Here is a 24,953-nt window from a genome sequence, read left to right on the forward strand (position 1 = left end):
TACTAACACACTTTCTGACACTCTTTATTAAAAATACAACGTGGGTTTAAATTGATGTTGGTGTCGGTCTTAACCGTCACCAACTTTTGACACATTTTTTGTGATTCACGTAATGTCGGTTTAATGAAACTTGCGTGATATTAAAAGATGATAGCGTCGGTTAAAACCGACACTAAGTCTGACACCCATTTACTCGTTCAAAACAAGCGGGAATTGCCCGCCTAATATGTTCAACCCAAAGCAAAAAAATATTCAACCCAAAGTTTTAATTTCCCGCCTAATATGTTCAACCCAAAGCAAAAAAATATTCAACCCAAAGTTTTAATTTCCCGCCTAGTTTTTTTTTTTAAAAAAAAAGAAATGTTCAACCCAAAGGAAAAAAAATAACCAGCTCTCTTTTTTTGTGTTATCTCATATAACATTTTAAGATTTTAATAAATAAAATTTAACATGAATAAAATACGTAATAAAAAACATAAATATAATTTTATTATAAAATATCATCACATACTAATTGAAACATAGTCTAATTAATACTTGTAATGCCAATCTTTTTCAATTGTGTCCTCAACGTAAAATACTTGTAATTCTTGTGATACTAATATGAAAGGATCCTCAACGTAAAATACTTGTAATACTTGTAATACTTGTAATACTTGTAATACTTGTGATGCTAATATGAAAGGATCCTCTTTAAATCCCAATCTTTTTCAATTCGGTCTTCCTTCCTCGTTGACTTGCACTATTAACCCATCAAAACAATATATTCACTAACACTTAGAGTTTATTTATACTTTCATTAAGTATAACATAAGATTTTATGGTATCTACTAGTGTATATATTTTAAATTGAAGATCGAATTCATTCATTGTATTCATATAGGGTCAAGGAGTGTAGCTGTAAAAAATCATTAAAATCGGAGTTACAATAACCGTTAAATCGTGATTTTTCATTTATAACTGTCGAAAAGTTTTGTCCCGTTACTTGATCTTTGAATGTTTGTTTTTTGCGATCTCAAAACATATATAAACAAGTTTGATGGTTGGATCGTTGAAATTAGTTTCGTAGGATGTGTATCCCATCAAAACAATAGATTCACTAACACTTAGAGTTTATTTATACTTTCATTAAGTATTACATAAGATTTTGTCGTATCTACTAGTGTAAATATTTTAAATTGAAGATCGAATTCATTCATTGTATTCATATAGGGTCAAGGAGTGTAGCTCTAAAAAATAATCAAAATCGGAGTTACAATAACCGTTAAATCGTGATTTTTCGCTTATAACCGTTGAAAAGTTTTGTCCCGTTACTTGATCTTTAATGTTTGTTTTTTGCGATTTTTGGCGTTTGCGATCTCGAAGCATATACAAACAAGTTTGGTGGTTGGATCGTTGAAATTAGTTTCGTAGGATGCGTATCCCATCAAAACGATAAATTCACTAACACTTAGAGTTTATTTATACTTTCATTAAGTATAACATAAGATTTTGTGGTATTCATTAGTGTAAATATTTTAAATTGAAGATTGAATTCATTCATTATATATGCTCTAAATATTCATTGTATATGCTCTAAGTGTAAATATTTTAAATTGAAGATCGAATTCATTCATAAACTCTAAGTGTTTGTTGAATCTATAATTTTGAAGGGATACACCTTCTGCAAAACTAGTTTCAAAGATCCAACCGTCAAACTTGTTTGTATATGCTCCAAGATCGCATACGTAAAAAATCACAAAAAACAGACTTTCAGATATTAGGTAATGGGACAAAATCTTTCAACGGTTATAAACGAAAACTCACGATTTAACGGTTATTTTAACTTCAATTTTACTAATTTTTTACAACTACACTCCTCAACCCTATAAGAGTACGATGAACAAATTCGATCTTCAATTTAAAATATTTGCAATGGATAGTACTATTTTAATACGGTTTTGTGTTTTTTTTCCATATGTATTCCAAGTTATATGATCTATTTATTGTAGAAATTAAATTAAGCATCAAACTTATTTCAAGAATATTCCTACAACACATGTGATAATTGATTCCAACAAAACCATATGCCTTAAAAATTTATTCTGACAAAGAAAAAATTTTGTCGGAAAAAATATGATTACTTCCGACAACAACTAATCACCCTCGAAAATATAAAAGCATTACTAAAAAGACTTTTTTCCCCTCAAAAATATAAAAACATTACCGAGAAGACTTTTTCCCTTGAAAATACTAAATGAATTTCGTTAACATGAGTAAACCTTCGGAAATAACCATTTTATGTCTGATAAGAACTTTACTCATCGTTAATACAAACTGGCGCCAATTCTTCCCGCCAAACAAAAGTGCATTTCTGATGAAACTTGAGACTTTTTCTGAAGACATTATGTGTGTTGGTAATAAAAATTTGTTTCATGCCATGTTACCGACGACCCATATTTTATGGTCACAAAATGTGCTTTTTACGACAATTTTTTGGGACCCTCGGAAAATCTTTGTTGGTAATGACTAATTTTTTTTGTAGTGAATAAGGACAAGTTTGTGTGGCATCGAAATAAGGACAAGTTTACGTCAATTAAAACCGACGTGTCCCTGACATACTTGACAATCGTAGCAGGTAGCCTCGAAATAGGACAAGTTTGCGTCGGTTCAAACCGATGTGAGCCTGACATATCAGTGCACTTGGATGTGGCGTCGAAATAAGGAAGCTTCGCGTCGATTATAACTGACGCCAACACTGACTGAAAAGGCTCTTCCAATCCATTTGCCCATGCACTCATACTTTATGTCACTTAAAAGCGACACCAATATTTAAAAATTATTAAAATGTATGTTTACGTCAGTTTAAAAGCGACATAGACATTGTGTGATGCTTATAAGCGACAGTAAATTCGGCGTCATGTTCAGTTAGTGTCGCAACTATCTTGTCTGCCACTATTTTAGATTAAACCAACACCCCCACTGACACTATAAGGCCCTTTTGTAGTAGTGCAATGACATACCATTCTTGGCATTATTAAGTGAGAATAAACTTTCAAGTACCGTGCCTTTGAATAGTAAGCATCCACATAATCCTCAGGTTTTTCTCTCTTGAAATGGATGGTAGCTATTGCATGGTTACAAAGTATTCCCGTCAAGCCATACTTCCTACAAGAGCATGTCTTCTCAACCAAGTCCACCACATATTGTTCCCCACCTCCAGCATCCACTTGAAATTTGGTCCCTCTTGACCATTGTGCAATGCACTTGCCACTTAAGAGTTTGGCTTCCTCAAACTTCTTCTTAATCTTATGATAGAGATCTCCTACTTGCTTCATCATTATACCTCGCCTTATTTGAATTCTCTTCATCAACATAGTGTGAATCATTTGCTACATAGTTATAATAGGCTTTTGCATTGGCACTAGTATGACTGCATTGAAGGATTCACACAAATTATTTAGCAACATGTCACACTTTAGATAGGTTTCAATGTGTGACTTGGTCCATTGAGTTGAATGCTTCTTCACTAGCCATTTGTAGGCCTTCTCATCTAGCTTCTTCACATCCATCATTGCTTTTTTGAAGTGTGGAACCGTTGTTTTGGCAACTACCCATCCATAAAGCATTCTTCAAAGTTTTCCCTTTGAACAAATTCTTATAGTTTGTGTACAAATGCCTCACATAGAATTTGTGTTGGCATTTGGAGAGAACCTTTTGAAATGCTAAAATTAGCCCATTTTGCTTGTCACTGATAAATGTCCACCCATTTTGGTTTACAATACCCACATCATCAGCTAAGAGTTCTAAGAACCAAATCCAAGCTGCCTTATTTTCCATTTCCACCACTGCATAAGCAATAACTCATGTCTCATCGTTTGGATCAATGCCCACAGCATATAGCAACTGCCCTCCATGTAAAACCTTTAAGTGGCACCCATCTAAACCTATTAAAGGTCTACATCCTGCCTTAAAGCCTTCTTTGCATGCCCCCAAGCAAACATAATATCCTCTGAAACCTTTGCTCATCTAACTTCAACTTCACAGTGCTACCAGGTTTAGTCCTCCTTACTTCTTCAGCAAAATCCCACAATTTTGTATATTGCTCTGCATGTTTCCTTTCAATAATCTTCAAAACCCTATCCAATGTCCGATAAGCCTTCATCCTTGTACACCAATGATTCCACTCGGATTCCACAGTGGCTAAAAAAGAATCCACAAGCCATGTGGGATTGAGCTTTATCCGATCCAAGTACAAATTTGTGAGTAAAGGAAAAGTTATGCTCTTATTTGCCCAAGTCCTCCCACAGGTGTGATGATCAAGCATTGTTTTGATTTAGATGTTGTTTTATCCATGCATAATACCAGCAACACACATCCAAAGTCAGTCTTTTGTACACTTTGCAGTAATCTTCAACTTCTCATTCCTAGGAAAATGAATTTCCCCATATCCTTTCACTAAGGAGTACATGATGACAGCTCTCTTGAATTGCACACTGTCTCTGAAAATAAGTCCTAGAGTAAGTTGTGGATTCTTCATGTCCATTTTCTCATTAAACTCTAGATAATGCTATCTTTTTTTGTCTCATTCCTCATCTTCAGAGTGTACACTTTCCAGATCATCAAAATTATAATCTGGTTCATGAACCAGATTCACCGCCCCATCTTCAGCTTTTTTAACCTCTTCTTGTCTTTCCTCTTCGTGTCTCTCCCTTTCTCATTCATATAGTTACTCTTCTTCTCCTTCAGTGCTCTCTTCAGTTTGCCTTTTTTTTTCTTCCTTTTCTTTGCTCATATTGCACCTCATCTGCTTGCTGAATCCCATCAAACTTGACAAATTTTGAGTTATCTTTATCACTCTCTACAAAGTCAGTCTCCTTCAAAATCGATAGGTACATCAAAGAAGGTATCAACATCTTCCCCATCACCTTCTTCATTGAATCTTCAACATGTACATTTTCTACATCTTCTTCACCAACTTGTACACCTTTTTTAGGAACTTGTACATCTTTTAGACCACCTTGTTCAGCAACTTGTACATCTTCTAAACCTCCTTCTCGAGCAACTTGTACATCTTCAACCTCATTCACACATGTTACACCCACCTCTGCACACTTGTACCAACCACCTCAGCCACACTTTTACTAGCCACCTCTTCTTGGTGTAAACCATCATCCGAGTACATAACAAACACCTCTTCTTCAATAAACACCTCTTATTATTTAAGGAACCTTCAATAGCTAGCAACCCCTTTCTTTTTCTTGGTTTACTAGTTTTTGTCCTAAACTCTAGGACCACAACCCACCCCAAATGTAAACAAAGTAAAGGAAAAATCACATCATAGAAAAAAGCACAAGAGGACACAAAAGGACCCCATTATCCAACGAATTAGCAAGCATTTTGAATAAACAAGAAAAGACTACATCTTATTCACCAACAAATGAAGCACCAAAAGAACCCTAGTTAGTGCAGCCAACAAACCTTAGGACCACACCAACCCCAAATGTAACAATTTCAATTCAACATATTCAACCGCCAATAGCAAAGTAAAGGACAAAACACATCACAGAAAAAAGCACAAGAGGACCCAAAAGGACCTCATTATCCAACAAATCAGTAAGCATTTTGAATAAACAAAGAAAACAACTCACCCATCTCCAACAAACAATGTACCAAAAGGACCCTCCATTATCCAACATTAGAATAAACAAAACAAAAACACCCAAATTAGAACAAACACCAAATTTTTTGTTAAACAATTATCCAAATCACAATAAACAAACTACATTTTTCTTGACAACAATAAACAAAGCACCCAAAAGACACCAATTCTACAACATCTCAGTAAGCATTTCGAATAAACAATCAACAAAACCCACTCATCGCCAACAAAGATTTTGGAATCAACAAACCCATAAGAATAGGAATAAAAAAAGGAAGCAACAAAGCACAAAACAAACTGAAAATTGTACTTACAGTAGGTAGGCGTCGTTTCCTCGGGATCATTGCGCACATTCCACCCCATTTCGAATCTTTTGAAATACTGTCAAATCCTTCGAAAACCAATGCCACTTAGGGTTTTCAACAAAAACGAACAAAGAGAAGGCAGGCGACAATGAGACGAACTTAGGGTTTTTGCTGAATGAACTATTGATCGTGATTTGGGACGGGTGATATGAAATTAGGGTTAGGGTTCTTCTTTGATTTGGGAACTAGAGTGAAATTGAAATGGAATTGCACGGTTTACGAGCTAAATTTTTTTTCAATTTTTTTTATTTTTTATTCTTATTGTAATATACACGTGTCATCCTTTTCGATGATCCATGTGTTTCAGAAACCAATGTGGAAGTCCATACGTGGAGGGAGTGGGACTCAACATAAACCAAGTCAGCATTTATCGAAGGAATTGACAGATAAAGTAACAGAAGTATAACATTGCAACAAATTCGTAAGATAAGATATGACATTGAAATGTTTTAAAAATGAAATATGAAATTGTGGTTGACTCAATAGTTGAGATAGTTTTTGTAATTTATCCAAAAAAATTTGTATAGAATATTACAACGGTGATTTTTTGTTCGCACTAACCTCCGAACTTAGGACGCAAAAAAATTGTTCAATAACATACACTAACTCCAAACTCAAGACACGTGGCCATTGATTCTATATATATTTTTCATTACGACATGATATTAGAAACATTTTGCCTTGTTTTAATTGGAGAACTTCCTAGTTCCAACTCAAAAAATACATATTAGGAAAATAAGAATTGTTTAAGGGAAGAGATCTCCATTTTTTTTTTAAATGGGGATAGTTATGAGGCCCACACCACATCGAACTTTAATAATCTGAACCAGCTACTTTTCAAATTGCACCTCATAGATCATCATTGCAAGATATTAACCAAATCAGAAATATTGAAGACATGAGTTCAAAGAAATTAACAAACACTTTATTCTATAGGAAATAATAAAATTTCATCATGATAATTATATAGGCAAATAGTTTCATATTGAATTGAATTTTTGTAAAGATGATATATGAATTGAGACTTACAAAATAGATGGTTCAGAACGTTAAAGTTGAATGTGGAGTGGTCCCACAACTAATTCTCTTTTTTTTTTTTTTTTGAAAAAAAAAATGGTTCAGATCGTTAAGGTTAGATGTGTAGTGGATCCCACAACTAATTCTCATTTTTTGAAAAAAAAATATCTTTGCATAATGGTCTGTAGGAAAACAATTTGGCCAACGTGGTTTGGTCTTTTATTCTTTGGTAATTGTTCTTTCATTTGCAAGAGAAATGCCTCTTCTGAAGAAATAGTTGATAGATTACGAGAGAATACGCACTGCCAATGATCTGAATTTTATTGATGTAACAATGATACTTACACAAATCCATATCCAGACAAGTCCATGTCTATAACAGACAACATAATCTGCATACATAATTAGGCCGGCGAACGGCGAACAATCTGTGCGTGGCCTGAGCCACTTATTTATACCACGTCCAAAGCAGAATAGCTCACAAGTTTACTGCTGCTCCTGTAACAAAAAGTATTTCGCGGCAGTTAGCAAACCAGCATAACGAATATAGAAGAAGGATGAATTTCGTATTCAGGTCAGCAAAAGAGAATGTACCAGGAAGCGTTTCTTGTAGAATGCAACAAGCTCCTTTGGATCAGTTTTGGTTACCTTGTATGCCTCAATCTTATTGATTTCCTGCAGAAGGATATATAACAACCAGAACAATCACCATCTGTTACCAAAAAACATATGATATACAGGAACTCGTCGCTCTATCAAATCTGAATTTAAGATAATGGTTTACAGAGTGCTTTTAGCTTAAGAGTGCTTGCTCGGAAACTACGTGATCAGCCAGCTCAGTCTGTTTTTAGCATAGAGTTCTTGTTTGGAAACTACCTGACCACCTAGCTCTCATGAAATGTTTAAGTTCGTTTTTTTAACAGACGAGAGACAATTAACCATACATGGAGTACAGCTCATAACTTTCTATATGCAATTCTATGGTCTGTTAGTGTACCTCGAACCATGCTGCTAGTTTGGGCCTCCCTGCTGTGATGTCATACTTGAATACGTCTGATAAGAAGACTTGGAATCGCTCAATAAACGGGATATAGGCTATGTCCACCTGCAGAACACATGTTTCTATCCATTACTTAACCACTCTGTGTTGCTGTATTGCTTACAAAAGAGCATTTTGCTAGCTCATTTTATTAGATATACATACATAGTTGTACATTCAACTTACCAAACTGAACTGGCCCAGAAAATATGGCCCGTCGTCAAATTTCTTAAGAGCATTTTCCAAGTAATCAAACTGCTCATCTGGTGCAGATAACCAAATTCGGTCAGTGTAAATTCATCAACAAAAACGGTCACCTGATGGGAGAACCTTACAAGTCTTACCAGCTGCTTTTACCGCGTCTCCTTTGAATGAGCGATACAAGGACCCCGTGAAGGTATCGACGTAAGTTAACAATTCTTCACCAAACTTTTTTCTCTCAGGATCGTCCTACAAATAGCACCACTTTGGTCAAATTTCTGATAGACAAAGACATGTTACTTGAGGCACAATCCAATTCTGGATATCCTACCTTGGGGAAAAGTGAAGGCCCTTCGAAGTTGCTATCGATGTATTTGATCAGATCAAGACTTTCTCCAATGACTTTTCCATTGTGCTCCAGAGCTGGCACCTATAAAAAGAACCGATCAACAGATTTATCCAGCTTCACCAAATTTTCCATAGATAATCAATGACAGCAAAGAAGAAAGAACCCTAATTTTTGTTCAAAATTTTACCTTGTTTCCAGGGTAGACCTTTTCCTTGTACCAATCAGGCCTGTTTTGAAGATTTATAGGGACTAGCTTAATCTTGTCTTGCAAACCCTGCAACTCAAAAATTTCAACAAAAACAAACAATAAGACAAAATAATCGATATGGATTCAATTAATTTGCAATTTACCAAATGAAGAAAACAAACATGGCGGGAATGAGGATTTAACAAATCCCCCAATTGATGTAATGATTAAAATCAAATAACGACGACATATCAACGACAAAATCTTCAAAACTTAATTTCAGCAATCGGGGTTTGTATTTTCATCATTCTCAAAGAAACAATTGAATTATGATATAACAGGGTCTTTGCCAGAAGCTCCAAAAACAGAAAATACGGCTGAAAAAGAGAGGAGCTAAACAAACCTTATAGTTCCTAGTGATCCAAACCCGCTGTGCAAATGGACATGAGTAATTTACGTACAACCTTCAAAACACAAGCAACCAGTACGCATCAAAACATGGTAATCAGTGACCAAAACTGAAATTCCGACGAGACAGATGGCGAAATGATCAAATTACAAAATTTGAATTGCTGAAAATGATAGTATTTCACCGTACGGCTGGTCGATATATTATATCAGACCAAAAATGTAGAGGAAAGAGGTAAACCTTGTAGTGCCGTCAAAGAGAGGAGGTGGGGAGGAAGTGGAATCCAACGTTGGAGGAAGTTCCTCATGCCTGCAACACCCAGAAGATAAAAATCAGAAATTCAGACGAACCCAGTTAAAATACTACAACATCAACAAAATCTTATCGACTATATAAATCTTCAACCTTCATCATTGCACTCGATTTTATGTCATGTCTTTCGTTAGCCATAAAGATGAGAAATCGTACCTGTAAGCCATTTTTGGAGCTCTGCAGAGATAGGTTTTTTTTTTTTTTTTTCTTTTTTGGCAATCAGAATTTGGCGCAGAATGCTGTCTGTGTACAGACCGGGTGGTCGTTTTATAGGGGAGTGTGAGTCGTTGGTGGAGTCAGCAGTGACGAAATGGTTGCGTTACTGTTTACTATTCGCGTGCGCGAGCTTTGGCGCTTTGGCGGTGCATGATAGAGATCGTGGACTTGATTTGTCGTCCGTTGGATTTGTTCCTCGTATGATCTGGGTTTTGGCATTGGTCGGACGGTTAGAGAGGAGCGTTGACATGGCGACCTTATCCGAGTTTTTAATATTGTGAACTAATCATTCCGGTAGCCCCACTAATCAGTCGGTATAGCAAAAAGAAGTCGGGAGGAGTCTAGAATCTTGGGTCGGGTAGAGTAGTGTTTCCCCTTATACGTACTAATAGAAAATTTTCTCACTTAATACTATAATCTAATGATATTTATTTTTATTTGTATTTGTAATTTTATCATTTAATATTATAATCTAATGATATTTCTTTTTATTTGTATTTGTACGTGAGAGGTCTTAAGTTCGATTTTCGTTGAACGCAAATCCATTATTGCTATTACAATATGAGGCTAAGTTCATTCTCCCCTTTTTATTTGTACTTGTAGCCACAAAGCCAAGAGACACCTCGGTCGATACATGGAACCCTGTCGAGGAGTTGAGAAAAGGTGAATTTAGGTGGATTGAAGATTTTGTACAAATACAATAGTACTTGAAATACCCATAACCTTATTGGATTTTAACTTTTAAAAGGAAACAAAGAACCTTAAATTAGGAATTAACAGTTTAATCGAGTGAGTCCCTGTAGGCTGTGCTGATGGTTATCTATGGGTAGATCATCACTAGTTCATTGTGCAGAAAGAGCTAGAAATTCAAGGAGAGAAGGTCAAGCTTGTACCTGCAAATACTCAAAGTCTGACATACCCTCAGAAATGAGTCTGTAAAGCGACCTTAAACCTGCACTCAAGGGGAAAGGTCTAATTATCATCTGCTGCAGAAATGCGCTCACATCCAGAAATAAGATTGTCACTGTAGAGCAACTTAGACCTAATTCACAGAAATATTGTCAATTGAAACCTACATCTAACAAGAATTACCTACGATGGCAAAAAGATTAGAACTGGAAACTATAAAAGGATCCCTAGTAACGCCAAATACTGCTGGTGTAGAGTCGACCTCAAGAAAAATTAAGCATCATGTCAATATTTCCATTACAATAGTAAGTGGAAAGGCAACGCGCATCATAATATATGACATTACTGGTAGGTAGGGAAATCTACAGCGAATGCTACGTCACTGAGCTCGATAACTGCTACCGTGAGAAGTAAAGGTGTGGCCTGCCCAAAATGTTTGACACCTGTTAGAAACCAAGCAGCCATTAATTGAACACAAATATTGATTTTCAATTTGGATTCAGAAACTGTTGCATCTTGATCCAGAGAAAGTTGTAAATTACACCTGTGCAGTGAAAGACTTTTGCATGTCCATAACAGTGTAATAAAATATTGTAGCCTAAGAAGATCCCATCAACAACTTACCTTCCGGACACCGTCTTGAAATGTAAAGAATCGATTGACATCATAAGTAGCTGCAAGAATTCACCAGAAAAAAGATATGGGTTAAGATCATATATCAGAAAGAAGCTAGTGTAAAGTGAGTGTTTGCAAGATAGCCGATCTACAGGTGGAAAATAATTAAAAGGATGTAAATTTGCAGGACAAAGCAATCTACACCATCATTTTTCTTTCTTATTATGTAGTGTAAATTTAAGTAAGCAAAGTCTAGCCAAACTGAAACATTCCGGTCTAAAGATGGCCTCCTAGGCCTTTCTATATTCAAAGTTCATGCTCAAGTTTATTTACTAAAAGTGAGTTCAGAACTCAAATGAGCTAAATAAGACAAGGATCAGATCAGCCCCAATAAATTTAGAATTTTCAATTTTGATCCAAGCTTGAATTACGAAGAATCAACAAACGACACTTCAACTAAGAAGTAGGAAGAAAATGAGTACGCAGGAAAAACATTACATGTGACAGGGATAAATCTCTGGCATGTTTTCACAATAAAATTGTTGGAGAGATCAGTGTCATCTTCTTCACTGGAAAATAGCTAGAACAATAAAAAAAAAGGCATTCTGAGTCATTTGATGGCAAGAAGTCAATAAGTGCATAAACACAGATTTAATTTAAGGATTAAAATCAGTCAACAATCCATTGAGAAAATATATAAGAAAAAATATAGTTATCACATCATTTTCAGAACCTTGATTGATGAGTAAAGGAGTACTGAGGCCAGGAAAAGATTTACCACCTCAAACCTCTAAAACAACACATCCCGAAAATTACAAAATGAGCACGTAAAAACAAGAAGTATAGGATCACAAGCACACACATGCACAGATAACTATAAGTTTACCTCAACTGTTGGTGTTCCAAGGAGAATTAGTGTCAAACGCACGACCACTGCTCCGGCAACACTGTATGAAAGTACCCGATTCTGTAGTTCAGAGAGCAAACCTTTCATAATCAATTACAGATAGCTTTGGTTCTTTCAAAAACAATCTTTTACATAAAAGTTGAGAACCTATCTAACATAAATTTGAATGCTAAAAGGTTTACAAAGTACCTGATACATAAGTGGCACTTTGAAGTAATTGAAAACTAGATCAAAGACAAACAGCTTGTCTACTGACAAGCTTTGTTCCAGTAAATACCTGATACATCCTAACATTCAGAATCCAGCACAAGATATACACATAAAAGGTCGTACCCAGTGCACAAGGCTCCCACTTTACGCAGGGTCTGGGAGAGGTAAATGTCGGCTAGCCTTACCCCCATTTTATGGAGAGGCTGCTCCCAAGTCTCGAACCCGAGACCTACCGCTCATGAGCGAAGGCACTTGCCATCGCACCAAGTAAATAAAAAAAATCATGTATAAACCATCCAGTCAGATAAGAAATTATAACCAATTTAATAAAAGTATGTGTTGCCTATTTTGATTAAGACACCGGAAAATAACTAATGCTTCAAAAACACTGGGAGTTTAACTTCCTATCCACAGTTAAAAAGCTTTCACAGTGGAAATCTCTGCATACCCTGAAAAGAACTCCGTCGCTTTGCCAACTCCGTCTTTAAATCCCACACCAATACCAAATGCTACCGCAGCACACACCTAAAGGAATTAATAGCTACATTTATCAACATTGTTGAAGTAGACAGTTCAAATTAAGCTGAGAGGTGCTCACCCACAAGGCTACAGTTTTTGCAGAAGCAGCATAAGCTTCGCGCCCCTTAATTTTCTCCGGAGAGTCATCATGAGAGATTTCCACATTACTAATGCCATCACGTGACGCAGAATCGCCCCTCTTTTCTTCTGCAGATTCAAGTGGAAAGTTCACATAAACTACAGAAAAATATCCACAGTTTGACATAATTTGCACAAAATTCTCATAAAAGTCGGTCCTTTGGATCTAAAATCGTTAGACTCATGTTACATGAACTCATTTGATTGATAACATTACATTTTAGACCACATATAACATTACATTTTAGAGAAAAATACTTCAAGCCCAATACTTTGAAAAAAATACCATCCTGAATTTCAATTGTAGAAGGGCATAAAAGGGTTTCAGCAACTAAAAACCAATTAGAACATTACATTTAGCTAGCTGAGGTTTTTTTTTCCTCCAATTGAACTCTTGAAGTGTATTTTTATGAAACTTTTATAGTTTGTGAGGGTGTTTTTTCTAATTTGCTAATGTCGAAAATAATACGCATAATTCGAGTGGGCAACTACATTTTTGCTCACGAATCTCAATTTCGCATCCAACGAGTATTAGAAACTGACAGTCACCTGAAGTGGATAAATCATCGTCCTGCTCAGTCGCTCTAGAGCGTGCAATCGTCGCAGATTGGCCGCGGCGGCAGTGGCCGCCTGCAATCCAAATTCCAACAATACAAGTATGTAAATCAGAGATGGCAATTGCACATATGAAATTAAAGCACGGAAGAGTGAGTGAGAGACCTGTACGGACGGAAACGATGTGATGGTGAACGAAGTGGGGCCTACTCCAATTTGGGGATGGATATGGCGATGAAAGCCTAGGCAGGCGGGAATTGAGCTTCAAATGGATGTGGACGCCGTTATGGATGACGGAAGCCGTGCCCATCATGGTGGTGAATCACCACTGGTGATGAGGAGATAATTGGTGCCAAATTCAAATGATGAAAAGGGGGAAGGAAAAAAAAAAAACGAGATTGGAAACTTTGAGTTTTGATGATAAGGACAAAATAAAAGTCAGATGACTGACTTTTCAAACAAAATAAAAGCCATACATCCACACTTGAATCTGTCAACCAAATTGATCAAATCCACACGTAGAATGAGAGGCTGATATGTGGCATAGGCTAAAGCCTATCTTCCAGATTGCTGACTTTTCAAACAAGATAAAAGCCACAAGTCCATACGTTTAGAATAGAGTTTTAACGAAACACTTACGATATTATTCACTTTTAAAGAAAAATTACATTTTAACATTTCTATAGTACTATTCACTACACCTTTATTTGTCATTTTTCATTAAAATTGAAGTTTTTTTGAATTTTTCATTAGTTTTTCTTAAAAAGAAAGGTTGGACGAGCAGCCATCGGTATAGTTCTATCCCAAACATGAAAATTATTTATTGAGAAATCAACACTTGTGATAGTATCCGCCAGGAAATTAGCCTCTGAAGCCCGCCAGCCGACGAATGTCATCAAGAATGGTCCTCAGTCTCCAATGAGCATTATAGGCACCACGTATAGACTCAATAAGCAGCTTAGAGTTGCCTTCCACAATGATCTTCTTAAAGCCCCTCAAGTTTGTCATCCAGAGACAATCACAAAGCACCAAACATTCTGCCACATAAATCGTATTCTACCCAACACTACAAGCCCCAACAATGATAGAGGATCCATTCTCATTTTTAATCACAAAACCGGAGGTCGCATGCTGATTAATTACCGAGTCGTCAAAGTTAAGCTTGATAAAACCAGCTCTAGGGGGAGACCACCTAATGGAGCTGGGCTTCGCCATATGGCCACCAGAAGGCCCAATCGGCAGTAAACGGTTTGCTATAAGATAATCCGTGTCTATACTGAACGTTGAATTCACTATTCTTGTGTAATTTCGATTTTTATTTTGAAAAAACAACAAGATTCCTTTCCTTCCAAATCTGCCAACAAATAAGGAGCGCTTTATTCAAATCACTCAAGTCGTCAATTTTTTTACTATCTAGGGAATTTAACCGATCATTGAAATTAAGAGTTTGATTTATCCTTAATGAATTAGATATAGTAGGGCTATTCCACACATGTCTAGCAAAATCACAGTTAACAAATAGAGGACTTAGACTTTCATTTTTTGAATTACAAAGAGGACAAATAGTAGGCATATTATTAACATATCTTGCCAAATGGTCTTTAGTTTGGAGTTTACCCAAAATGAGAAGCCAACTGAAGATTTCTACTTTGTGAGGCAAGCTAAGGTTCCACATTCTCTTAAGAAGCTTGCTGGAATTAACATTGTTATTGGTAGAGTTCTGAATCCATGTTGCAGACTTGACAGAGTATTTACCATTAGCATTTGGTCCCCAACAGCATGAGTCACTTTGAGGGATCAACGGCAAGGGAATACTACAAATTTTGTTAACAACATCAACATCAACCACAGAAGATAAAAAATGTCTATCACATTGACCAGTAACAATAAACTGGCTCACTCTCAAGTCTTGATCAACATTAGTAAGTTGAGCATTGGACAAGAGATTGGTGAAAGGGAAAGGAAAAACTCATTTATGGGTTCAGAAAAAAATAATATTTTCTCAATTTCCGACCACCTATCTCAATCCCATATTAACAACTTCTCTAGCCTTGAGTATACCCTTCCAAGTATATGAATAATTTTTCCTAACTTTAACATTTAAAAATTCATCTTTTTACAATTTGGACGCACCAATTTTGATCTTCGGTCAGGACTTTCCACCCTAATTTAGCCAAGCAGGCATTGTTGAAGTGGACACTCTTCCTAATGTCAAACCCTCAAATCTCTTTCGAGCAGTAGACTTTGTCCCACACAGCAGGGTTTAGTTTAGAGTCTTTTCCCATAAAAATTTCCTACTTTCTCTATCAATAGCCTTGGTAATCTTTTTAGGGCACTTAAAATAGGCCATAGTATGATTTGGAATACCATAAGGGGGCGTTTGTTTGCCCTCACTAAGTGGGACTGGACTGGACTGGACTAACTGTTAGTCCAATACTGTGTTTGTTCCATGCTGGGACTAACATTAATGAGACTAAAGGGGACTAGTATGGACAAAACCCTTCACTAAGAGGTCTTAGTGAGACCCTCCAATAACCATGGGACTAGCTAAGACTATCCTCTCTCGTCCTCGTCATGCTCAACAACCACTCCCGATAGACTCCTCGTCATCTCCGGTCACCTAGATCATAATAAAATATTAATAATTTATATATTAAATAATATAATATTAGAATTTGTTATTATCCAGCTTCTTAGTCTAACACTGCACCAAACGCTTCATTAAATTAGTCCAGCTTAGTCTAGTCTAAGCCAATCCAGCTTAGTCCTTGAAGCTAGTCCAGTCCGAGATAGTCCGGCGCAACAAACGCTCCCTAATTGTTTGATTTAATGAGAGTGAGTCTCCCTGCCTTAGACAGAGCATTAGCCTTTCAATCGGATAACTTGTTCTGAATCTTAATAATAAGCTCTTTAGCATTAACAGGGTCTTTCTAGAAAATTATATTATGAATAAGCCAATAGTGGTTTTATGCTGGATTTGGAGGATATGGACAATATCACTCTTGGTGTGATTTAGGGTGTTATTGGAAAAGTAAAGCGACGACTTATGAAAGTTTATTTTTTTGTCTAGAAACATAGGAAAAGTCATTAAGCACTTTAGCAATTTTCCTAGCTTCAGTATTAGTAGCTTTAGCAAAAATTAGGCAATCATCCGTAAACATCATATTTGTAATTCTAAACCCCCTAGGAGCAATTAGTGGACCAAAATTGTTTCTAAGAGACCTACCAATTTTGTCTAAATGTCTTATCAGGGGTTCCATGCAGAGAATAAAGATGTAGGGATAGAGAGGATCACCTTGTATAATCCCTCTCGACGGATGAAAATAGTTATGAGCTTTACCATTAACCAATACAAAAAAAAGAAGTAGACATAATACATTCCATAATGAGGTTAATCCAATGATCGTTGAACCCGAATTTCACTAGAATAATTTTGATATAATCTCAGCTAATAAAATCATAAGGCTTTTCAAGATCTAATTTGATAGCCATAGCTCCACACTTACCTTTCTTGCCCTTGAATGATGAGAAAACTTCATGCGCAATCAGAATATTATCCTAGATAGATCTTCCAGAAGCAAACACTCCTTGATTCCTGGAAATGCAATGTATTAGTAAAGGTTTAATTCGATTGACCATAATCTTAGTGATAATCTCATAAGTAACATTACATAAGTTAATCGGTCTCAAATTAGAAACCAATTCAGGGTTATCCACATTAGGTATGTTCGTACCATACTTAACCAATCCTGAAACTACTGAGCATCGATCAACGTTATACCGTCAAGGACCCAGAAGAGTTTCCCTCCAACCAGAGGCCAATCACAGCGCAACACATGTCAACATCAGAAGCCAATCGTAGCGCAACATGTGTCAACATCAGAATCCAATCACAACACGACACGTGTCAATGTCAGAACAAAACTAGAGACTCTCTTCTATAAAAGGAGATTATTCTCCCACAATATTTCCTAATGTCATTTGTACTAAATCATTCACTAGTACTCACTAAAGGAAAGTTTGAACCTATGTACTTGTGTAAACCCTTCACAATTAATGAGAACTCCTTTACTCCGTGGACTTAGCCAATCTGGGTGAACCACATACATCTTGTGTTTGCTTCTCTGTCTTTATCCATTTACATATTTATCCATACTAGTGACTGGAGCAATTTAGCGAAGGTCACAAACTACACATTTTCTGTTGTATCAAAGTCCCCACTGATTTTGTGCATCAACAAGGTATAAGGGCAATATTTGTATGGCTTATCAACCTTAGACTTGAGCCTGTGTTGAAGAAATCTTTAACCATGTCCGTAACATAATGGTCAACAAGGTCCCAACAATTTTGATAAAAAGCTACATGAATACCATCAGGTCCAAGAGCTTTGAGAGCCCTAATACTTTTAACAGCTTCAAAAACCTCACCATCAAGGATAGGCTTGTTCAAGAAAGAATTGTGCACCTCACTTATACAAGGTTCAATGATATCCACATAGTTATTAATGCTTAAGTTAGAAAGGGTGGTGGAAGCTGTTAATCAAAGCTAAAGTCTTCAACAAAAACATTTTCCAATCCATCGCTTTTCCACTACCAGTTGCCTTGGTGGTCTTTTATTTTGGAAATTTCATTCCTTTTCTTCCTAATATTAGTCACAGTTTGGAAGTACCTAGTATTTCTATCTCCAAGTTGAAGCCAATTAACTCTGACTTTCTGAGCCCAGTAGGTTTCCTCGTTTATGAGAACTTGTTAAGGTTGCTTTTTAATTACATTCTCCTTATTTAACATAAGACTAGAGTCAGGTATACTCATGCTATCTTGTTGGGCTTTATCTAACTCACTCATAAGAACCTTTTTTTTTCAAAGATGTTCCCAAAGACATCCTTATTCCACTTCTTAATGAGAAATTTGAATCTACCTAAGTAACCCCTAACCTTATCACAAGAGTTACCATGCATGTCATCACTACAAGCTTTACTCGCAATATTCTTAAAGTCCGGATGAGTTAACCACATAGACTCAAATTTGAACATATTACTTCTTGAACAATTAGTATTACAAAAATTATTGGAATCCAATACGATTGGGCTGTGGTCCGAGTTAAATATGAGATAATTATGGAGAGAGGCATTAAGATATAAGTTTAACCAGTTAGAATTAGAAATAGCCTTGTCCAGTCTTTCATAAATGATGATGTTATCTTTATGGCCATTACACCAAGTGAAAGGCACACCAGAAGCAGGGATGTAAATTAAACTACCTTCACTCAAGAAATTGTTAAAGTTTATAATATGATTGTGAACACTTCTATTGCTTCCAACCTTCTCAATAAGATTTGTAATATTGTTAAAGTCTCCCCGGAGAAGCCATGGGTTAGTTACATTAGTTGTAGGCCTTAGATTAATAGTATTGTTCCACAGTTGAGGTTGCAGATTCTTTTGAGAGTAAGCATACATAAAAGTAAAGAGGAAGTTAATGTTTATTTGCTTATCTAAGACATCACAGTGAATGAATCTAGAGTTGTAGGCAAGCACATTCATATTAATATTCCGATCATTCCAACAGAGGCATAGACCCCCTGCCCATCCATCCCCACTAGCAAAAACAACACATTAGATAACCTCTTGGACAATAAAGCATTAAGCCTTCTATCAAGGCTGGACCTAGGTTCGACAATACAAAAAACATCTAAACAACTTAAACAACAAAGGAAATTAAACTGTGAGGCAAAATCAGGCTAGCCCCAACCCCCATAGTTCTATAACAGCGACTTCATCAATCAACACCCTCCAAGTTGTAGCTTGGACTCGCTCTACCTTTAGCTTCACTCCTTACGCTATTATGTTATCTCTAGCCTGAACTTGCTTAATTTCGCCGTCCTTAGTTTCCATGAAAACCTTATTAGTATCCAGATCAGTGACCTCTTTTACTTCCTTACCTTTGCTTCCACTATTAGTAGCCATCTCAGTCATCACTATATTTCCTCCAGAATTGCCAATTCTCGACCCTCCATCTGCTTGCAGGCACCACTTAGAAACAAGATCAGCCTTCGACACCCAAGTTTTATTACCTTTCAAAACATTCTCATAACTTACGTAATCTCTACGACCAGAGCTCTTGCCTCTATTAGCATTTTTACTCATTCTTACATGAACCGTGTTCCACCCTTCCTCTTCCTCCTTTTGCTACTGGACATTCTCACCCCTCATCGTTGTTTCACCCTCAGCAGAGCCTATTTCGTTAAATAAAGTGGGTTGAAGGAATAACAACATGACACCCTCATGGAGTTCACTCTTGGTTTCATCATTCACTGGGAAATCAGTAGGGCACACCAGAGGTTCATCCTCAAATATTCTATGCACTAGGAGACAACCATCATTATCGTAGTCAGTAGGGCAAATGTGTTTGTCAGTCATCATTCTTCCGGAATAGAAACAAACTTCAAGGAGCTTCTCATAACTCAGCAACAACGGGCACTCTTCTTCATCATTTACGACTAAAATCCTCATCAAGGGAAACCTCAGATCTACTTCAAGAAGAACTCTAACAAACAAGCCATTGAGACCCGAGAGGGTAGTCTCATCCACTCGGATAAAGTTAGCCACATGTTGAGTGATAACCTCTAGAATCTTAATATCGCGATATTGAACCGGGACTCTAAGAATCTTAATCTAAACCCTCAGATTAGAGATGATATATGTATCTCGAAAATGAATATTCCACCTCTTCATATGGAAGATATATCCCTAAACATACCGGGATCTATTATCTAAGGCAAACTCAAACTTTCCTCATCTGTGAATTCAATAACGTACCATATGTGCCCAAAGTGATCTAAATAGAACGGATTCTTTACTCTAGCACCTGAATTTAACCCTAGCTTCCACTTTATGGTCCTAGCATCTAATTGCTTGCCCATAAACTTACCCATGAACACTCGACTCTCCATGTACTCAACATTCATATTAGAGTAAAGACTAGTGGACATTCTAGTAACATCAGTCTCCAAGGTGAAGGTACCATGAGCACCCTCAACCACAACTGGGGGTTGACCAGGGAGGGGATTGGCAAACTTGTTAGCCCAAGCAGGGATTCTAGGGCTGGTGGAAATTCTAGCATGTCTGGAAGAGGAAACTTCAAGTTGGGAAATAACAGTCATGGCTACGGTACTAAAGCTCTGAAGAGGAATCAAGGAAGATAAATTTAGTTGTTTGACTTTGACTAATTAAATTTACCACGCTGGGATATTTTTTGTTGCACCACGCCGACGCGGGGGCATAATAATAAACAAGCAAAATATCCCCCAAAAAACGTCACACGTGTCTTGTTTGCGCTTTTCACTCTTCGCATTCACAACCTAACCTACACCCTAACACACCCCTCTCTTTCTCTCTCTCCCTCTCTCCCTCTCCCCCTCTAACCTTCTTCGCCGCACTTCTTACGCAGTCTCCGATTCCAATTCCCCGACCTCCTATTCTCCAATGGCCACCGACACACAGAAGCCCAGCGACCCCATCACCACCTTAGAAGCCCCAAAGAAAACCCTAGAATCCTCCCCGGCCCCACCCACCGCCACAATTTCAGATCGACCCGATAATCCGTCCGCTGACACTCCCTCCGATCCACCTCCGTCGTCCGAGGTTGACTCCAAAGTAAACGGGTCTAAGGCTGACTCTGAGGATCCCAAGACTGACTCTGCCACCGGTGACGCGGCTGCTCCGGCTACCGCCATTGAGAAGAAGATGCGCCGTGCCGAGCGGTTTGGGATATCCGTGCAGCTCACAGAAAAAGAGAAACGCAACTCTCGCGCTGAGAGGTAATTGGGATTTGTTCTTTTGGGTCAATTTCTAGGGTTAGGGTTTTTTTTTACGCTTTCTGGTTTTGTTTATATTTGGTTATTGAAAGAGTAGAAAATCACAGAATGCATAAATAGGCCCTTATAAGCAGTGTTAAATATTGGTTCATGATATTAAAATATAGATTGTGATTTTATTAATTAGGTTGCAAATAGTTTAATTACTATCTGATAAAGCGAATTGAAGGATGATATACTAAAATTAAATCTAAATTAGGATCTTAACGTCACTAAATATAATTTATTTGTTTGAATTAGATGAGGATTGGACTTAATTTAGTTGTAGTGACAGTACATTCGTATATTATCCGCTGAGAAGAATTGCCTTTCTAAAGGAGGTGTTTGATATTATGTCAGGTTTGGTACTGTTTCTACATCACACGGATCCGAAGCATCTAAAAAATCAGAGGACTTGAAGAGGAAGGCTAGAGCAGAGAGGTTTGCCTTCCTACATTACAGAATTCTTCAATTTGAATTTTAGCAAATGTCGGGTTATTTATTTGTTTTGTGATAAAGATTGTCATTAATTTCTTTCTTGTTATCAGGTTTGGGCTTCCTGGCCCTGCTTTGGTGGGTGATGAGGATGCAAAGAAGAAGGCTCGTCTTGCTCGGTTTGCTCCTAATGCCAAACCAGATGCTAAAACTGATCCTCAGGAAGAAGAAAAAAGAAAGGCGAGGGCTCTCAGGTATTTAGCGCCGCAAGCTATTTATGCATTATTTTAATAGATCGTTAAATGTTTTAGTAGCTACTGAAGCCCTGACGGTTATATTTTCTTTATTTTCTCCATTGAGGTTTCTCTTTTCGTGTTTTAATTCTCATAAGACCATTTATATTATCTTTCTAGGTTTTCAAACACCTCAAAAGGTTCTCTTACTCAAGTGAATGATAAGGGTAATGTTGAGCAGGTAAGAAGCTCTTGATTTAATTTTTTTTTTAGTAAACATTTTGAATGATTTTTTTCCCCTTCTTCATTCTGCTTCTTGCAGCTGATGTTTGTATTGTTTTTTATTTTTTATTTTTTAAATTAGAAGGCAGCCATAGCAGGCAGCGCTGGTGGAGAGGTTTGAAGAAAAGCTTCATTTCTTAGTAGTAAGTTAAATTTATGAAATTTGGGAGATAGGTAACCAGTTTTAATCTACTTTCGATTCTGCTCCCCGTCTTGTTTGGCATACAAGTGCTTTATGATTTTGTTACTTGAGGTGCTTCAGTTTGTCTTATACTTCCGTTTCTTTTGCAGGTATAGGATTCTAACATTTTGTGGTTCCCTCAGAGGCATCCGTACCCGTAGATATCTCTGATTGCATGGATTATCAGGTGGAGTATTTTTCGAATGGTCAATAGGTATCTTCTACAAGTTGCTGAACTCAATTTGGCGGTGTAGGGGTTATTTCATGCTTGGTTTGGGCTCCTTTCTCAGATTTCCTCGTGAGGCTTTCAATAATCAACAATTACCTACTTAGTGTTAACCTACCCTGCAATTTTACCAAGAATGTCAGAAATTCAGTATTTACAACCTAGGGAAATTTAGTACTAGAGGATGCTTTAGTGGCAACTTTTGGGTGGTCACTCATCCAATTGATGTATGGCACAAAGATAATATCTCGTAATTGTTTAGCTTGCATAAGCATGATGCAGTGTTGAACAGCAGTAGTATGAGTTTGGTTTGCTAAGTCTACACCTTCTGAGCTGTTAGTACCTGTGCTGATAACCAACTTAATCCGTTAATGTGGGGTCTAGGTCTTAGTTTTCTAATCAATTGGTCCTTGTAATATTAGTTATTGGTGGTCAAATTATAAACTTTTGATGGTGTGTTGAATGGTAAAAACATGTTAATTAAGAATCAAAAGAGTCGAGCTCATGCACAGTTGAAGATGGCTACAATAATGGAGTTTCGTTAGGGTGCTAGATATCTAGTTTGTTACAGGACCTGTATAATTTTTTGACTTGTGTGCTAGCTTAAGTGAAGTGGTTTTTTTTTATTTGTTTTTTTTTTTGTCTTCTCACCATCTTGGTTCCGATTCTATTAGTTCATATTTCTTAATGCCACTGGGTCGGATCAGATTAGTTGAGGTGTATAGGCAAATCCTACCAAGTACTGCTGTCCAACACTGCCATGAAAAACATGTATAAGAAGGATATAACTGACCTGAAGCTAACTTTTGTTAGATGGAAATCTTAATATGTCTTAGTTATTCATATTTGCTGAACAGAGGATTTCTTGAGATTGTAGTGTTAGAATTTCTGATATTCTTGGTCGATGATTTTGGGGCAAGTAAACAATTTGGAGGTGGTTGTTGGTTTTCTTAAGCCTTGCTGTGTGAGTTCTGCACTCTACAGGTAGGATACCAGGAACGGATTGAACTCGTTAATACTCCGTCGGTTATTGCTGTGTAATTTTTAAATTTTGCATAGGTAGGTTCCATTGGAAAAACATGTAGAAACATCCACCTCATGTGGAAAATCATGTTTTGTATTAAGCATATTGTGGACGGAAGGACCTGTTAACTTAATTTTGGAGGGAATCATAAAATGTTAGTTTACATTCTTCGTCTTTTAAGTTGTCAAATTGCTAATTTATATCTCTGTTATTGTCTCGTGTTGATGGGTGCTTACGCCTGTTTGAGTTATTTTTTATCGGATATCTGGTCGGAGGTTTTTTTGTCTGATATCTAGTCGGAGTTGCGTACGTGTAGTGATTTCTGCTCGCCCCTTTCTTCCACATGCACTCTCCTGTCATTGTTTCCGTCCCTAAACCGAACTTATAACCTGTGAAGTGTGAACAAATCAAAGGGCGGAAACGATGAGGGGGGTGTTCAGAAGGGGAAAAGAGGAGTGTCGAAATTATTACCCGATTCCTTGTTCAGCCGGTGGTTGTGCATAGGATTTTTACTACTCATGTGAACGGGCTTAAATCTCCTATTTTACTTGCAAGAATCACAAGGTTATTGTAGTATAAACGGATTTCGCAAGGTCGTCTCCACAGGGATTATTAAATAACAATTATAGTTTTAGGTTAGTTTAATTATTGGGTTTTCTTTTTTTGTTAAAAAAAAAAGGACTAATGAAACGCAAGTCGGATGTGAGTGAGTGCATGTTTGTTGGGAGAAGAAAATGATGGTAGATAACATTGCCAACTGAAGATATAATATGAGTCTTGGGTACTATTATTTTGAGAATTTTTCTAATTGGATTTGAACTCGATTATTTGATGATATATGGGAGTATTTAGGACTCAAATTATCTATGATAACTTTTTGAGTCAGTTTTTGGGAGGATCCACCCCCTTATTTTACCAAAAAAGAAAAGAAAAAAAACAGAAAAGAGACTAACCGGTGGCTTTATCACTGCAGTCTACCATTGTGGGGGTCGAGACTGATAGAGGTATTTTAGTCTTTTTATTGGCTATCATTGTGGTAATCATTTGGGTCATGACTCGAACTCAGGACGTGATGTATAAAACATTGACTTGAAATTTGTCGCCAACGTTTAAATACCTTTATTGGTCTCAA

The 24,953-nt window shown here is 36.9% G+C and overlaps 3 protein-coding genes across 15 annotated transcripts; 1 reads left to right on the forward strand and 2 right to left on the reverse strand.

Moving 5' to 3' along the window:
- Positions 1 to 7,319: 7,319 nt before the first annotated feature.
- On the reverse strand, positions 7,320 to 9,827 carry LOC126593799 (glutathione S-transferase L3-like). The gene is made up of 10 exons (XM_050259914.1): positions 9,677 to 9,827; positions 9,449 to 9,517; positions 9,203 to 9,263; positions 8,800 to 8,886; positions 8,595 to 8,693; positions 8,407 to 8,512; positions 8,249 to 8,325; positions 8,021 to 8,128; positions 7,618 to 7,698; positions 7,320 to 7,521 (listed from the first exon to the last, which is right to left on the reverse strand). Exons 1-10 carry the CDS (start codon positions 9,685 to 9,687, stop codon positions 7,510 to 7,512), a joined length of 711 nt encoding a protein of 236 aa, XP_050115871.1. The 5' UTR covers positions 9,688 to 9,827; the 3' UTR covers positions 7,320 to 7,509.
- Positions 9,763 to 13,999, reverse strand: LOC126593798 (thylakoid membrane protein TERC, chloroplastic-like). 10 transcript variants are annotated; one of them, XM_050259909.1, is made up of 12 exons: positions 13,755 to 13,999; positions 12,976 to 13,103; positions 12,826 to 12,902; positions 12,357 to 12,444; positions 12,147 to 12,227; positions 11,994 to 12,050; positions 11,759 to 11,840; positions 11,270 to 11,319; positions 11,012 to 11,068; positions 10,829 to 10,907; positions 10,630 to 10,688; positions 9,763 to 9,941 (listed from the first exon to the last, which is right to left on the reverse strand). In XM_050259909.1, exons 1-12 carry the CDS (start codon positions 13,900 to 13,902, stop codon positions 9,840 to 9,842), a joined length of 1,008 nt encoding a protein of 335 aa, XP_050115866.1. In that variant the 5' UTR covers positions 13,903 to 13,999; the 3' UTR covers positions 9,763 to 9,839. The 10 variants fall into 10 exon arrangements, 4 of the variants coding, with proteins under 4 accessions (XP_050115866.1, XP_050115867.1, XP_050115869.1 ...); XR_007613030.1 differs by having other exon boundaries at positions 9,887 to 9,941; positions 10,833 to 10,907; XR_007613029.1 differs by lacking the exon at positions 9,763 to 9,941 and adding an exon at positions 10,242 to 10,378 and having other exon boundaries at positions 10,833 to 10,907.
- A 6,920-nt stretch (positions 14,000 to 20,919) lies between these two features.
- Positions 20,920 to 23,984, forward strand: LOC126592958 (protein MODIFIER OF SNC1 11-like). Of its 4 annotated transcripts, none has more exons than XR_007612844.1 (6): positions 20,920 to 21,404; positions 21,801 to 21,881; positions 21,989 to 22,129; positions 22,289 to 22,349; positions 22,476 to 22,564; positions 22,682 to 23,984. XR_007612844.1 is itself a non-coding variant. In XM_050258778.1 (6 exons), exons 1-5 carry the CDS (start codon positions 21,070 to 21,072, stop codon positions 22,509 to 22,511), a joined length of 654 nt encoding a protein of 217 aa, XP_050114735.1. In that variant the 5' UTR covers positions 20,920 to 21,069; the 3' UTR covers positions 22,512 to 22,533; positions 22,682 to 23,984. The 4 variants fall into 4 exon arrangements, 2 of the variants coding, with proteins under 2 accessions (XP_050114735.1, XP_050114734.1); XM_050258778.1 differs by having other exon boundaries at positions 22,476 to 22,533; XR_007612843.1 differs by having other exon boundaries at positions 20,921 to 21,404; positions 22,473 to 22,564.
- Positions 23,985 to 24,953: the final 969 nt, after the last annotated feature.

The sequence above is a fragment of the Malus sylvestris genome, chromosome 12, assembly GCF_916048215.2.
Source record: "Malus sylvestris chromosome 12, drMalSylv7.2, whole genome shotgun sequence".
Classification (NCBI taxonomy): domain Eukaryota; kingdom Viridiplantae; phylum Streptophyta; class Magnoliopsida; order Rosales; family Rosaceae; genus Malus; species Malus sylvestris.

Excerpts from the sequence above, each read along its gene's own strand:
- LOC126593798 (XM_050259909.1), bottom strand. The coding sequence starts at position 13,902 with ATGATGGGCACGGCTTCCGTCATCCATAACGGCGTCCACATCCATTTG. Across the intron at positions 12,228-12,356 it reads AAGTGCCACTTATGTATCAG|AATCGGGTACTTTCATACAG; the intron begins GTACTTTGTAAA and ends TCTGAACTACAG. Across the intron at positions 10,908-11,011 it reads TCAGTGACGTAGCATTCGCT|GTCGACTCTACACCAGCAGT; the intron begins GTAGATTTCCCT and ends ATTTTTCTTGAG.
- LOC126592958 (XM_050258777.1), top strand. The coding sequence starts at position 21,070 with ATGGCCACCGACACACAGAAGCCCAGCGACCCCATCACCACCTTAGAA. Across the intron at positions 21,882-21,988 it reads AGGAAGGCTAGAGCAGAGAG|GTTTGGGCTTCCTGGCCCTG; the intron begins GTTTGCCTTCCT and ends TCTTGTTATCAG. Across the intron at positions 22,350-22,472 it reads ATAAGGGTAATGTTGAGCAG|AAGGCAGCCATAGCAGGCAG; the intron begins GTAAGAAGCTCT and ends TTTTTAAATTAG.
- LOC126593799 (XM_050259914.1), bottom strand. Across the intron at positions 8,887-9,202 it reads GGATCACTAGGAACTATAAG|GGTTTGCAAGACAAGATTAA; the intron begins GTTTGTTTAGCT and ends TTTGAGTTGCAG. Across the intron at positions 8,513-8,594 it reads GGCCTTCACTTTTCCCCAAG|GACGATCCTGAGAGAAAAAA; the intron begins GTAGGATATCCA and ends TGCTATTTGTAG.